This window comes from Labrus bergylta, chromosome 12 (genome assembly GCF_963930695.1).
Source record: "Labrus bergylta chromosome 12, fLabBer1.1, whole genome shotgun sequence".
Classification (NCBI taxonomy): domain Eukaryota; kingdom Metazoa; phylum Chordata; class Actinopteri; order Labriformes; family Labridae; genus Labrus; species Labrus bergylta.
This window is the reverse complement of record NC_089206.1, coordinates 26,641,785-26,656,246: the sequence shown is the minus strand read 5'-3', so window position 1 is coordinate 26,656,246 and position 14,462 is coordinate 26,641,785. Positions and strand designations below refer to the sequence as shown.

The window sequence follows — 14,462 nt, the reverse complement described above, 5'->3', positions numbered from 1 at the left end:
CTTTAGCCTATATTGCTAGTGATGAAAATGTTGTTCAATTAATTGGCATGTTAAAAGCACACATCACTGTACTCCTTTCCTTTGCACTTCCACTTCATTCTTCAACAGCTGTGGTTGCCGCTTTTAGCAAAGCGACCCACTAGCAGGAGACGCAGGTTATTGACTCTGTATGTTTTAATACAATGTCACAGCCGATGATGTAACGCTTGTTCCGATCAAGTGGCTCTGATCCTCAGCAGAACACTATTAGCTGAGTGGAAATAGTTGGCTGGCTTCACACAGCTGAGCCGACATACTGATGATGCCTGAATACTGTCACTTGTCTGCAGAGTCATGCAGCTCATTGAATGCAGATATAAAACATCTCCTAAGATTCAGTATCTGTAGGGGAACAAAACGCCCTTCTTCCAAAAAAATCGCTCTATAGCTCTATACTGCCAGCTGTCACAGGACATTTAGCCTTTTTTTCTGACATTTTTCTCCTCTTTCTGGCAATTGAAAGCACATAAGAGGAGACAAATATGGAGAGAAACGTAAAGAAGAGAGGGGGATAATGAAGCAACAAGTATTTAGAGTCTGATAAATGAAGAGAATCTCAGAGAAGGAAAGATGACAAATTAGAAATGTCACATCAAAACTGTGGTCACCACAGTGTGGCCTCGAATGTACAGTCGTCTTTTCAATGAACCCAGATTAGCCCCATTAATCCCCTGCTGCCCCTCGGCATGTGTGTTACAGAACATTGTGCCCATACAAAGATATCATTCACATGCACTGACACACATACATGTGCACACACACTCATTCTGAGCCAACAAGTGCAGAGGAAGTCACAGCCCGGGGCGATGGCTTTATGAAGAAGGGAACGAGCAGCGAGTGAAATCAGAGCCATTTGCTAATGAAGCTTGATGAACAGCTTATTCTGCTCTTCCTCATACTCTGCTTCCCTCACATGCTCGCTCACTTTCTCCTTGTTTCACTGCTTTCCTTTTTCCCTCCGTCGCTGAATACATTTGGGCTAATTGTGTGCTGCTCCTGATTGAAGCTCTCACAGGCGTCTGAGCGCTGCGGCTGCTGATCAGAGAAAGAACAGTGGAGCGTTTCATTGCTGCTCCTCTGCTTAATATGCACTGAAAGAAGAAGTAAATCCTGATAGAAGGAAAAACTCTCTTTCAGCAGTAGGGTATCTTTTTCTTTAAGAAAATACAGAAAGTAAGAAGACACTGCACTTTACATTTGCAACCTCTGTTCTCACTGTCATCATCCTTTACTCAATCCGGAAACAGATTTAATCGGTGAAATTAACAAGGGGTTTACCTGTTAGCTTTTATAATGAAACAGTTTTGTTAAAAGAGCATAATGATGGCGTTCAGCTTAGTTTGAGGCTTCGCCTTGAGGACATGTTTGAGAAATTGCATTGTGTGTAATGACACTGTTGACGCACCTCTAAATAAAAGTAGGCAAATACAAAATTGTTCTGTACATCACACAACATTGTTATGTTAGAGTATGGAAAATGGGGCGCTGATAGCCTAGTGGTTGGTGTGTGTACCCCGTGTATGGAGGCTATAGTCCTCCATGCTAGCGACCCAGGGTTTAAATCCAACCTGTGGCTCCACATCTTTCCCCAATCTCTCTCTCCCCAATTTCTGTCGTTATCCACTGTCCTATTTCTGAAATAAAGGCATAAAAAGCCCCAAAATTAACCTCAAATAAATTATGATAAAACTGCTTTAGCAGCGATATAGCATAGAGAAAGAAGTAAAGACCAGGACTTCATGTTACATGATGCTGCCTTAATAACACTTTACTGTTAAACACCTCTGCTCTTACACTTACACAGCTTTATGTATAATGAACTTTCGTCTCAGGTGCATGTAATTTACTTAAAGCTCCTGTGAGGAGATTTTTTTTACTGTTAATGAAACAAACTAAAATGTATTCTGATGCCACTTTATAACCTACTACAGCAAACAAGCCCGTCAGGAAGACCACTCAGGGTTATTTTGAGTGCCTGAATCTGCTGCCACAGGGTAGGAAAATAACATTTTTGTGGGATGCACTGATGCATCAGTTGAACATCGGTATTTGCAGATTTTTGTCCTGTTGACAAGCATCGACCCATCAAAAATAAAAGTTGCATGCACCAGTTTCATTAGCTAATCTTTATCTGTTTTGTCACATTAGTTTAATGTTTATCTAGTAGACCTAACTGATGATTCAGAAAATATGTTTTTTTTATTGGGCAGACTACATAATCTACATGAGCAACGACAGCAAAAATACTTTTAAAAGCCACTTTTTCTCGACACAAGTTTAGGTAGGACTAAAGTGAATGTACGTCACATTTTTAATCTCTGTGAGCAGGGTTCAGACTTAAACATTTGGCCGGCTGCTGTTAAAATATGGCTTCCCCCCCTCCCCCCCTCCAATTTATTTATCATTTATCAAAGAAAGAATTTGTACAGCAATGTCGTGCATAATTTTTTCATCAACAAAACATTTTTTTCACAAAGCAGCAGGAAAATCTGTCAATATTCTGATGGGTTTATTCTCATGCAGCATCATTCGGAGAATTCCTCAAAAATTCCTCTGAGACTGCAGGTCTAAGAAAATGTTTGCATCCAGATATACATACATTTCCTGCAAGTTGTTATTGATACTCTCACAAAATAAACCTTCGTTTCCACAGCTTAAGGTTACTTATTTGTCATATGTTGTTTGACTTGGATTCCCTCTGTGTCTGTTTTGAAGTGGACTTATCTGAGCAGCTAGGCGGGCAGATGGATGATAGCATACTTGTTTTTTTTTTCTACCATTCCGCTCCCTAATCTTTGTCCTGCACACATGAACACACCCAAGTAGTCAAAACAATGATGTTCAAATATGTATACACACTTTACTGAAAATAAATCTACACACAATAAACCTCCTTTATGCATCAAATTGTTCTTATTTTTCCTTCCATATACATTTCGGAATTAAGCTTGTCTCCCTCAGCCCCCCTCCCCTCTGAGTCTCAATCAATTAAGTCCTTAACTGAGGGGAAAATATCTTCACCAGAACAGTTTGAATCAAGGAAGGATGCCACTCCCATGGAGAAATATGCAAACATTTACTGTTTGTTTGCCTCTGTGTGAAGGAGATAAAAAAAAATGGACAACACGTGGTCAAGTGAGGTCTCTGATTGTGAACATTTGAATTCACTTCACATTTTCTCTTCTCCTCTCCTCAGGGCTCTGGTGTTTATCGTCCATGGAGCCGGGGAGCATTGTGGGCCGTATGATGAGATTGCACAGAGATTAAAGGAAATGTCTCTGCTGGTATTTGCACACGACCATGGTGAGTTTCAAAGATACACGTTACACACCATTAATGAATCCAAATGTTCACACCTTTAATTTATTTATTTACATATGAGGTGCCCTCCTGTTAGTTAGTACATAAAACAGCTTGTGCACACTTGTTCACACTCCAAAGCTCGGCCAGTGGCCCAAAGCTTCAACATAGAACGCTCTATGTTCACCTCAGGATGCACTTCTGGAAGTCGTCCTCTAGTTTATTGTTTAAAGGTGGTGTTCAAATAACGTGACACAATATGTTGGGCTTAAAAAGGTCAGCTTAAGCTGGCTGTAAGGGGCAATGGATGGGACCAAAAAACAGGAATGAATACCATTAATATAGTACCTTATTATCTCCATGAAATGTACTGAAACATGTGTATTTGACGCAAAATAAGATGTATTATTTTTGCTAAAATATCATCTACCCAGGTCAGTCAAAAAGTAACTCAAAGAAAGGTCAAGGTTTCTTTACTAGTACCTTAAAAGGTAAAAACAAGAGATTCAGCATTCCAAAGATACATACAACACATACCAGTCCTTACACAGACTCCCAATCAAAAGTTCAAAATATCCGGGCACGTTTAAAGTGCAGCTTTGTTAAGTAGTGCTATAGCCGCAGGTACACAAGTGTTTCTGTTGCGTTTTGTTCTCCCCTTAGGAGCAAAAAACCAACAGCCAGAGCGGAGAAGCAGAATCACCCAAATTAGGGATAAGAACAATCATGGAGAATATAGAGCTCGCCTTACGCTGCAGTTGTACAGAATAATGTGGTTAATAGACGCTTGAGTGGAAACCAGATCAACATGTTTTTTTTAACTCAGAACTACAGACCAAGCTGCCATATAAGTTGGGACTGAGAATGTGTCGTTTTGCATAGTGTCAAAGAAAGCCCATCATCCTCCTCTCTGTCTAATAACAAGCCTTGATAATTGCTGAGTGAGCGAAGTCTCTTAAGGGAAGTTAATTAGTCTTAGTACAATTCTCTATTGTGCTGCAGCTGTTTTTCAGTGTGTGTAAGCGTGTAGGCAGCAAGCTTTAAACACATTGTTCGGAAGAACTTCACAGTGTCGGTTTACTAAGTGATTAAAACTTCAGGTTTCACTGAAACTCTGTCATTCTGAACACTCAGTACTGGGGGAACAAGATGGACCAGTCATCAAAACTTCAAAGCAGATGGCCTAGCACTTAGGTCATGTCCCATGTAAGTTTAACATGTTCAAGTCCGACCTGTCTACAATGGGTGTAACACCCGAGTCCCACTGTCTGTGATGCTTTCAGAGTTTTCAAAGTCCTATCTTCAGTTTGTTTACATCGCCCGGACAGCCGGCTGACTCATCCCCTCGTGTATAAAAGTTGTTTAATTGAAGGACTAGAGAAAAGAAGAATAACATACTCTACTCACTGCTTAATTGAATGTCACCTAAGCGTTTCTTGATCACGGTCATTCCGTGTAAATTTACATGCAAGATACACAAGAGCTAACTAAAGATCGCTAGCATTAGCATGCTAACACAACAAGGCAGCACGAGTTGTTTTGGTTTCATGCTGGTGCTCAAGTGTGACATCTGTGGATCAAAAAATCGCATATTCTTCCTTTAACATACAAGTGTATAAAAGCTCTCCTTAGGCAAGTTGGATGGAGATCAACTTTCCTTGGGGGGACAATGGGGGGGGGGATTGTAACTGCCAAAAATATAACAGGGATTTATTGAGTTTGGTGAATGGAAAATAACGGAATATGATTATCATGTTAACAATAGATGGTTAGTATTTTTCTGGTAGCTGTAAGGACCTTAGTTTGTTTTTGTTTTTGTGTATTTATATTGTCCGAGTTTTATTGGTCTTTATATCGTCCGAGTTTTATGGTATCATATGGAAGTTTGAAATTCTTGTATCGTGACATCCCTAAACAACATGTGATATTCTACCAAGGAGCTCTTAGCCCAGGCTGTTCATCACCTCAGCTCAGTTCACACACTGAGCAGGTATTACAGCAGGAATGTGTGAACATGAGTGAGTGTGCCGCAAACTAAAAGAACTCAATGTATGTTCAGTAAAACCCGTCCAGAGACAAACAGGAGAGCAAGAGGAAGACGCCTCAGCTGTAAAGTGAGGAAATATTTACAGAGGTCCTTTTTCTCCGAGGGAGCAGAGATAATAAAAAGGCAGAGTGAGTGATGAGGATGACTGAGGCTCTTCACACAGGAGCAGTTTGTTCAGTGACAGGCAGGGAAATGTCACAATGAACTGGAACAAGTCCCTGGAGACACCAGTTTTACATCTATCTATCTCTGGGCAGCTTCTGATACAGCAGCAAGATCTGTCTCTTTTTTTTTCTCTCTCACACTGGTTCCTTCTCTTTAATGCATTGCTTTCTAATTAAAGCACGTAAAGGTCTTTTTTTAATCCCAGCCTGCACAGACTGGAGGTTTCTTCCATCTGGCACTCACTGCATCTTACCACAGAACATCCTTCAAATTTGTCACGTTGCCCGTTTGGCTAACTTATCCAAAGTTTGCGATAGAAAACAAACTGCCTGTTGTTTTACTAAAGCACCAGCTCTGACATTTTATTATCAGGCAGTGGAGAAATATATTGTGAAAGGCAGAGATAACAGAGCAGTAGGCAGGAACAGTCTGATGTTGTTTGTTTTCTCATTATGGGAAGCTAATGGAACTCTGACATTTAATTAGATCAGAGCTGGCAAAGTTGCTGAACTCATCAACCCATGAAGAGATTGTTTTTCTCCAGAGGTGACAGCATGAGCTATATTTCAGACAATAAAAATCTAGCAAAAAAGCACAAAGATCCCATTACATAGACCATAAAACAGCCATTACACAAAGACCAACCACAAGTCACAGCATGAGACGTACACATCCCCACTCTTAAAGTTCCAATATGTAAGATATCTACTGAATGAAATCATTAAATGACCTCACTATATGATCAAACATGAATGAAACATGCTATGTTGAAGTGCTGGTTTCTCTGACAGCAGCCAATCTGTCCTCATTCAAGTTTCAATTCCAGTCCGGAATGGTTTGTTTTTGTTTTGACCAAAGAAGTGGGCGGTTTTAAGGCCCCCACACACATGGCCGTTTTGGACACCCCTTGGTTTGCCAGGCAAAGTGCAAACCAACAGGTGTTGCAGGGATGCAGGCTAGCAAACTGGTTCAAATACAACTGATTCTACCCGACCTGAAAAGCCACTTCATGTTTCTAATAAGCTTGACGACCATGAAGGTGGTAAATATCAGAGAGGATTTTAGAAAATGGAGAGAGGTTAGAGGCAACATGACAACCATGCGAGCACATCGACTCTAGGGTGGAGGGGGTGGGGGGAGACAGCTCTCTACAATGTTTTGAATTTGGACTGGCCATACAGTATCTATTTAAACTAGGGCTGTATCCGAATTGCCAAGTACCTATTCAATCTTTCAGTAGACAGTACCTACTATCCATGCTGTATACTGTTTAGTACCTACTATTCAGTAGGCGCGCACAGTAGGCAGATATTTGTTCCTACTTCATCTGATTCATTCAGTAAGGAAGTGAAGTCATTTACGTTACCCGAACCGGCCGCATTCACCCGTTTTTTTTATTTATTTCAAGAAGAGTAATGCTCATATACAGTCAGGTAAAAAAAAAACAATATCACAATGTAAATCAAGTAAAAGACAGATTAAATAACTAAATAACATACAGTACATAAAGGAAAGTACAAATGAAAGACAGTAATATACAGAATATAAAATAAAATAAATCAATAAAGACGCATTTAAATAGTGAAATCATTATTTAAATAGAGGGGGAAAGGTTTTATAATAATGTATACATTTGTTACATTTTTTGTTGTTAACTAAAAGTAGCGATTTCAGTCGGGACTTTAAATTAAGATTCAATTAGTCAATGCTCGTTTGTTTTGATTTGGAGGCGCACGTAAAGTGATGATTTACGTTTAATTTCGCACAGCATTGGGGGTGGTAAAATACAATTCATTTCCTGAAAGGATGCATCCGATCCATACTGCATAAAACCAGGAAGTTAGTATCCATACTGAAATGGTCAGTATACTGAGGTGGACCCAAAAAATGCATACTGAATGACCGTGTTACAGTTACATGTTATGCGACATATCTACAGTATGATCGAAAGAGTAGGCAAGAACATACTCACAATCAGAGAAGAGTATGAAGCATTTTTATTACATCCATGATGATAGCAGTGCGGTTACTCAATGGCTGAATGGTATAAATATATCTACTGTATGTGCTGTGACTAAATGGCTCCATTAGAATGGGTTATTTATTTGCTAGTTGAGGTAGTAAAGTTAGAAGATCAACAAGGAAAATATTCAACTGGCTCCTTTTTTAACTGAAGGCTTGTGTGTGAACTAGTGCTGTAAAGTCATACACACTTCTCACCAGATGACCTCAGCCCTCTACCAAAGTTACTTAACGCAGTAAACGTGATCAGGCTGCTCTGTGGACATGGCATTCTCCCTGTTGAGAGTTATTGTGCTATTAAATCAGCCTTTGAAACTACTTTTTTCAGGTGGAAACGTTACATATTGTTGCTTTAACTTTCAGACAATGTACACCTCCATCTATGGATTTCAAAGGAGGAGTTGTATATCCTGACTAATGCATGAAGAAAACTTGTCTCCTCTTAAAGGTACATCATAAATAAGTGATAGATGGGGGACCAACTTCTCTTTCATAGTGTTTTTGAAGATGTCGCCATGAAATAACAAAAGTTCATTTTTTGATACTTTTATAATGATTTACTAATCAAAATTAATCCAGCATAATTACACCATTATTCCTAAGCATCCATGGAAAATGTGTTTTTCCCCCAGTGATGCTGATCGTGTTGTGTTGTTAATACATTTTCTATATGTTTAAATGTATCTCCCCTTTGGAATGCACTGGAGATCGTCATGCTGCAGATAAATTAGTCAACAGGGATTTAAAAAACTATTGATTTTTCTCTTTGATTGGTCTGTTTACTGCCAGTTTTCAAGTCGGAAATATGATTAACTCAAAAAAATACCATCATGGATGACCGCTTTGTGCCTGTTGCAGCTCTTTACCCTACAGCAATGGATGGATCTGTGATCTGCAGCGTTTGTGTGTCCGTTGTCTGAATGTCAACGTGTGTTCATGTGTGAATATCCGAGCGTTTGTGAGTTTGATGGAGTGCAATAACAATAGATGTGGACTCAGCCGAGTGTGAGCTCATTGATCTGACGTGGGAGGGGTTGTAGTGAGCATCGATCCAGAAGTTTGCGATGCTCCATCACTCACTGCTGCTGTTATTGGACATTGATTTGCACGTTTTTCTCATTGCTCCAGTAATGACGAAGAGAAAAAAAAACATAAAGAATAAAGACTCTTTTAAATACACAAACTGTAATTATTATCACACAGCATGACTCTAAAGATTACAGAGTGAAAGCGAGAAGGTGGGAGCTGCACATGTGAATGTTAATTGGTTCAATGGTCACCATGGCAACCCACCTCACCTCTCAGCCACTGCTGCAGAAGGCAGGAGGAGAATATACACATTATATGAATGCAAACACACATACATATTCATGTACTTTTCCTCCTCTCCATCTGTCAGTAACATTTCATTACTCTTCTTATTCTTTCCCTGTCTTCTTTTTTTCTGTTCCTAACTTTTCACTTTCTTCTTCCTATTCCTCCTCCTCTTCATCTTTATTGTCTTGTAAGAATATTCTCTTCTTTTTCATTACATTTTTCTTTCTTTCCTTATCTATTTCCACTCGTCTTTATCTATGGAAGCCAACACATAATTTCCTTGCTTCAGTTGAGTTATTGTTCCGGTCTGTCACCTCAAAGGCCGTTCTGATGCTTTTATATCACTTCCACAAAGGAGGGATCTCTTAGGAGACATAGGCATGGGCACATACCTGGACCGTCACACTCTTTAAATGATAAATCTGTCAGATATGGGATGCTGCAGCTGGTTGGATGGATCAGATATGGCATATGTGCTCACTGCTGTTTTGGACTGAAGTGAACAAACAACGGAGCTTATCTAAATCTTCCAGTGATTACAAAAGAAGTCAATCTGTAAGTGTTGTTGAGTTACAAAAATGTTGTCATTTGTGAAAAATATCATTCTCTTCACGCTCTACTATTTCCCCTTTGAAACTGCATGATGGACACTGACACAATCATGGAGGGTAAGAGAGTCTGTCACATTGTCTATCCCAATTTCCACCTGGTTACATGTAGGCGGGAAATCTCTGCTTTCAGGTGAACATATAATTAAAATTAGATTTAAAAAAAAGAGTGAAGGACCCGAGTTCCCTCTCCCTCCTGTCCTCTTTCGTCTTTGTGATCCCCCCCCTTACGACATGTACAGACTGCAAGATGTTGGGGGTTGTCCAGACGAAAAATGATCAGTTGTGGCAATATCTGTGGTTGTTGCTGCAAAACGGAGGTCCTGCATCGCACTGTGAAAGAGAAGAGTGACCAAAGATAGCCTTCAACAAATATCTGACAGTGTTAGATATTAAGGACGATCATCTCACAATGTGAATGCTTCTATGATTCACGTCAACTAACCAATAGGGATGCAGCATCAAGTGAGGCACTAATCAGCGCGACCACAAAGGCGCCAGAGCTGTCGAAATCATATGCTAATGCTAACACGACTTAGCTCAAGCTCTCTTTGCAGCACTGTCATGCTAATGTGGCCTCTTTTCCCTCGCCACGATGTGTCCACATGTTTTAATCTCTACTCTTTATTCTTTTTTGTATTCACATGAACGCCACTATCAGCAAGAGCTAGCAATCTGTTGAGTGCCATGGCAACATCAGCCGCATAATGATGACGCTAAAGACGCTGTGTGTTAACTAGCCTAGCAGCATATGATACACTAGGTACCTCATCGCACAGTGTACATGCATGTGGTACCCAACATTATGAGACCTGCATCGCACAGTGTGGCTTTCAATAAATGTATAAGATTGTAAAAAATCGCACAGTCAGTAGAAGGCTTAACAACCCTCCCTGTCATCTGTACTTCACTTTCTCTCTGTTCCCACCCCATGCTTACTTCTTCATCCCACTCCAATGAACAACTTGTCCCCTCTTTATCCTCACTCTTGTCTCTCCATCCATCTGCCCCTTTGAGCTCCTTCTTGTTTTTCATCCACCTCTCCTCAGGATGAATCGATTTTTGTTTTTACAAGTCTGGAAGACACCATCACTTTCCTCATAGCATATCTAGCTGAATAAAAAAATAAAGATATAACAGCGTGTGTGTGATACGCAGCCAAATAAAAATAACACGCTAAAAATATTTGTGAATCTAGCTGAAGTTCAACTGTGGGAAAGCTGTTCTGAGAAACCGTCGTGTCCTTATATACCTAGTGTGCAGAGTCAGACAGACGTCCAACATCTTATATTCCTTTATGAAAAACATTTTGGTAATCTTGTGATTCATTTCTTAGTCTCAAAAAAGGCAAGTGTTGCCTTTTTCACAAAGGGGGAAGTAAGCCTTCCATATGTTGTCTTCTTTGCCTACTTTGATACAAAAATGTCATGCCTGTTTAAAGTTTATATTAGGAGTTTTTAAAACCGACAGACATTTTTCCATACACTTTTTCTACAGCCTGAAACAACATACATAGTGACACAGTGATTACCTGTACACTTCTGAAACATTCTTTCTTTCAAATGTTACCACCCAAACATTCTTTAAGTGTGATACATTTGACTGTTAAAACAGCAGGATTATTATTTTTGTTCATTTAACTGAATATGAGCAAAGAGTTATGCTATCTCTCTGTCCACAAGGAGCCCAAAAACCTACACAAACCTAGAAAGTTCCTCACAGGAGTTTTGAATTGCAGGAATAGACTTGTCTTGGTTTCCTCTAATCTGTCACTTTTTTCTCCCCTCTTGTCCTCCACAGTTGGCCACGGTCAGAGTGAAGGCGAACGGATGAACGTCAAAGACTTCCAGGTTTTCATCCGAGACTCCCTGCAGCACGTGGACCTGATGAAAAGCCGCCACCCTGACCTGCCCATCTTCATCGTGGGCCACTCCATGGTAGGACCAAGTCCATGATTTACTTTGCTTTGGTTTTGTTTTTGTTTTTTTAGATTGATTTTTGGGATTCTTGCCTTTATTTAGATAGGATAGTCAGTAGGAAAGTAGGTGAGGACATAGAATCGTAAATCAGGAGACAGAGTGGGGAATGAAATTTGGGAAAGGAGCAGCAGGCCGGAATTGAACCCAGGCCGAAAATTACCTCCGTACCTGGGGCAGAACCTAACTGCTAGGCAATCTGCACCCCTGCTTTACTTTTAATAGCAGATTTAATTTTTTGTGTCATATTCAGCACATCATTTTGAATATTATGTCTGAGGAAACTGAAACTCTCCAACCTCTGTTATCACATGTTCCCAATGAGGAGTTTTCCTGCTTGATATTTTTCACTGCAGGCCTCAGTCATGTTTATTCTGTTATCAACTGTTGTGTTTCTATCGTGCAAAAGCATCATACAGGTTGTAGTGATATGAACTCAGATACAGCCACTATTACTGAAGAATCCCCCTCTTCTCCTACCCCCCACACACACACAAACACAAATTATCCTGTGTGAAAGGGGCTTTCTCATTTGTTTACATGTGTTGTTTGTTGCAAAATTACATGGCATTGTTTCAGAGCTCCTTGTACAGTAAGCATGTAACAGAGAGGTGCAGCTACATGGAATTCAAAGGCAGGCCCTGTCAAGGGTTTTTTCTGCACAACAGTTACATTCAGTTGAAACAAAGGCCCACACTCTTCTTTCAATGTGTAGTGGCTTCATGTCCAAAAATACAAAGCCGTGAAAAACCATGTTTGCATGTTGTTGTTCTGCTCAGAGCTGAGGGAGAATAAAGTACAGTATTATTACTGTAATCTAAGAAGAGTTTAGAGAAGGACTATGTAGAAAACCTGCTCACCTTTAACACAGTGACACAGATTGTGTACAGCGTGCAGCTGCTGGGAACTGAAAAACTCCGACAGAGCCCTTTGAGGTTCAGTGACCTGCTCTGAGGTGATGTGGCTGTGCAGACAGAGAGGAGCACAACGATCACAGAAACCTATGTAAAGTTTAACTGATGTTCTGTGTCAGTGACTTTGTTTGTGTTTTTAATTCACCTTTATCCTCAAGTTCACTGGAAATTCAGACTTCCACAAATGTTTAACTATTTTAAACAGTGCAGTGCACGGTTTAATATTCTTATGTTATAAAGGTTAGGGGGACAGAAGGACAACATGGAGCATGGAACAAAAAGTGTCTTGTTCAGAAATGAACCAAGGCTTCTGCTGCACTGTCCAAAACTAGGTACTTCATGCAGGCTGCAGCACCCTTGGGAACTATTTAATTTGCTTTCTGTCTGAGCTTTACATCAGTAGAATAATGCCATTTTCTGAAAATAATTAAGCTCAGTTAGATGCTGCTGTCAAAAAAACAAAATATCTAACAGTTAGCTTATATTTTAGTAACAAATGTTTGGCACTATAGTCATTTTATTTTATTTTTTATGATTATCAGAATTATTTTAGTGTTTCTACTCAAATAAGAGCAACAGGGCCGTGACCTTTTTTAGGCTACAGTCCAATGCAACCCAGTAAGATGGCATTAAAAAAATATTTTAAGAGTCTCAAATGTGGCGTTATGAAATCTGCAGACATGCGGCTGAAATAGGATGTTCATTGAGAAAAAATTACATAAAGGCTGAACAGCCTCAAGGCCAGCCAGGGACCTATTTTTAACTGATCTGTTTATCCAGTTTTTTTCACAGAGCTACATTCAATATTCCTGCCTCTCACTGTTGTGCTCCGTGACCCACTAACTCTCCGTACAGCTACAGACAACAGTAGTGATTTGTTATATAATAAAACATCTCTGCCAGTGTTTTGTAGGTTAAATCAATGCTAAGTCCCGAGAACCTGTTTCTATTGGATGAACAAGCTGCCTGGATTTATGTATTTTTAGAGTGCACACCTGTTGTTTCATGTATGCAGCTTTACCTTCAGTGCAATAATCCTGCATTACATAAAGAAGAAGCTTACTTCTCTGTCACAAAACATACAGCTTTTTAGTCTTTGCGCTCACAGCTGGAAGTTAGAACTGAGTCTGTAAAGAAAGCTTGTAGATGTTCTGCGCCTTTAGCTTTGAACAACCTGCACTCTGATATTGTTATTAATATTAACCTAAAGTCTGCTGGAAGTCTCTTTTTTAAGCTGGAACAAAGAGTACATGCACATTCCTTGCAGAAATGTTCTGCAATAAGAAGCTTGTAGCCTTGTTGTCTTGCAGCAATATCTTGATAAGGAAAACTAAGCAGCAGAAGTTCTTTGATATGCTGTATCCTTTAAATAATGAGACTTTAACCATTTTATTTACCGAACCATCGATGGTTATGACCCCTGAGCATGTACAATATGTAGAATTTGATGACAATATTTACATTAAAATATCTAAATTAATTAAAAATTAACTAAACCTTATGTTATATGTATATTTTTTTATTAACTTACATTACCTCACACCATTACAGAGCAGCCATGACAGACAGAAAGTTTATCGTTGCCATGGAAACACCTGATGTTACGTCAAAGGCCGCTACACAAGGAAGCGATTCCCCGCCAGCCTCGACGTCATCTTTTGTTATTGTAGTATTGATTGAGAGCCTCCTGGCGCTGGAATCTACATACTGTATCTTAAACTGTAGGCATTGATAGAAATAAACATCAACAACTGCAGACACGATGCAACATTGAAGAGGAAAACAACATATTTAATTAATGATAGTTTCAGACCTCTTGACAAATAAAGTGAGAAATCCATAAGATTCTGTGAACCACTTTGTTTTCATTTACATCTGCAGGATTGATTGTTTCTTAGAATATGAGAGAACATCGATGCAGAAAATGTAATTATGAATTTAATGATTTGTGAAAAGAGTCTGTGTGCCCTCCCAGAATCTATTTTCTTAATAATGAAGTAGTTTGTAGATTCAGAGGATGCAGAGATTTGTGTTTTACACTGCAGCTTCTCCTCGTAAATAAGGTCATGTTTAA

At 39.5% G+C, this 14,462-nt stretch overlaps 1 protein-coding gene across 2 annotated transcripts in view; it reads left to right on the top strand.

The window, feature by feature from the left end:
• The window catches only part of mgll (monoglyceride lipase), a 43,804-nt gene that overhangs the window by 10,906 nt on the left and 18,436 nt on the right, over positions 1–14,462 (top strand). For both annotated transcript variants that reach the window (XM_020646553.3, XM_020646554.3), the window contains exons 3-4: positions 3,236–3,342; positions 11,299–11,435. In XM_020646553.3, the coding sequence (XP_020502209.1) occupies positions 3,236–3,342; positions 11,299–11,435 (244 nt within the window). The remainder of the gene's footprint in view (positions 1–3,235; positions 3,343–11,298; positions 11,436–14,462) is intronic.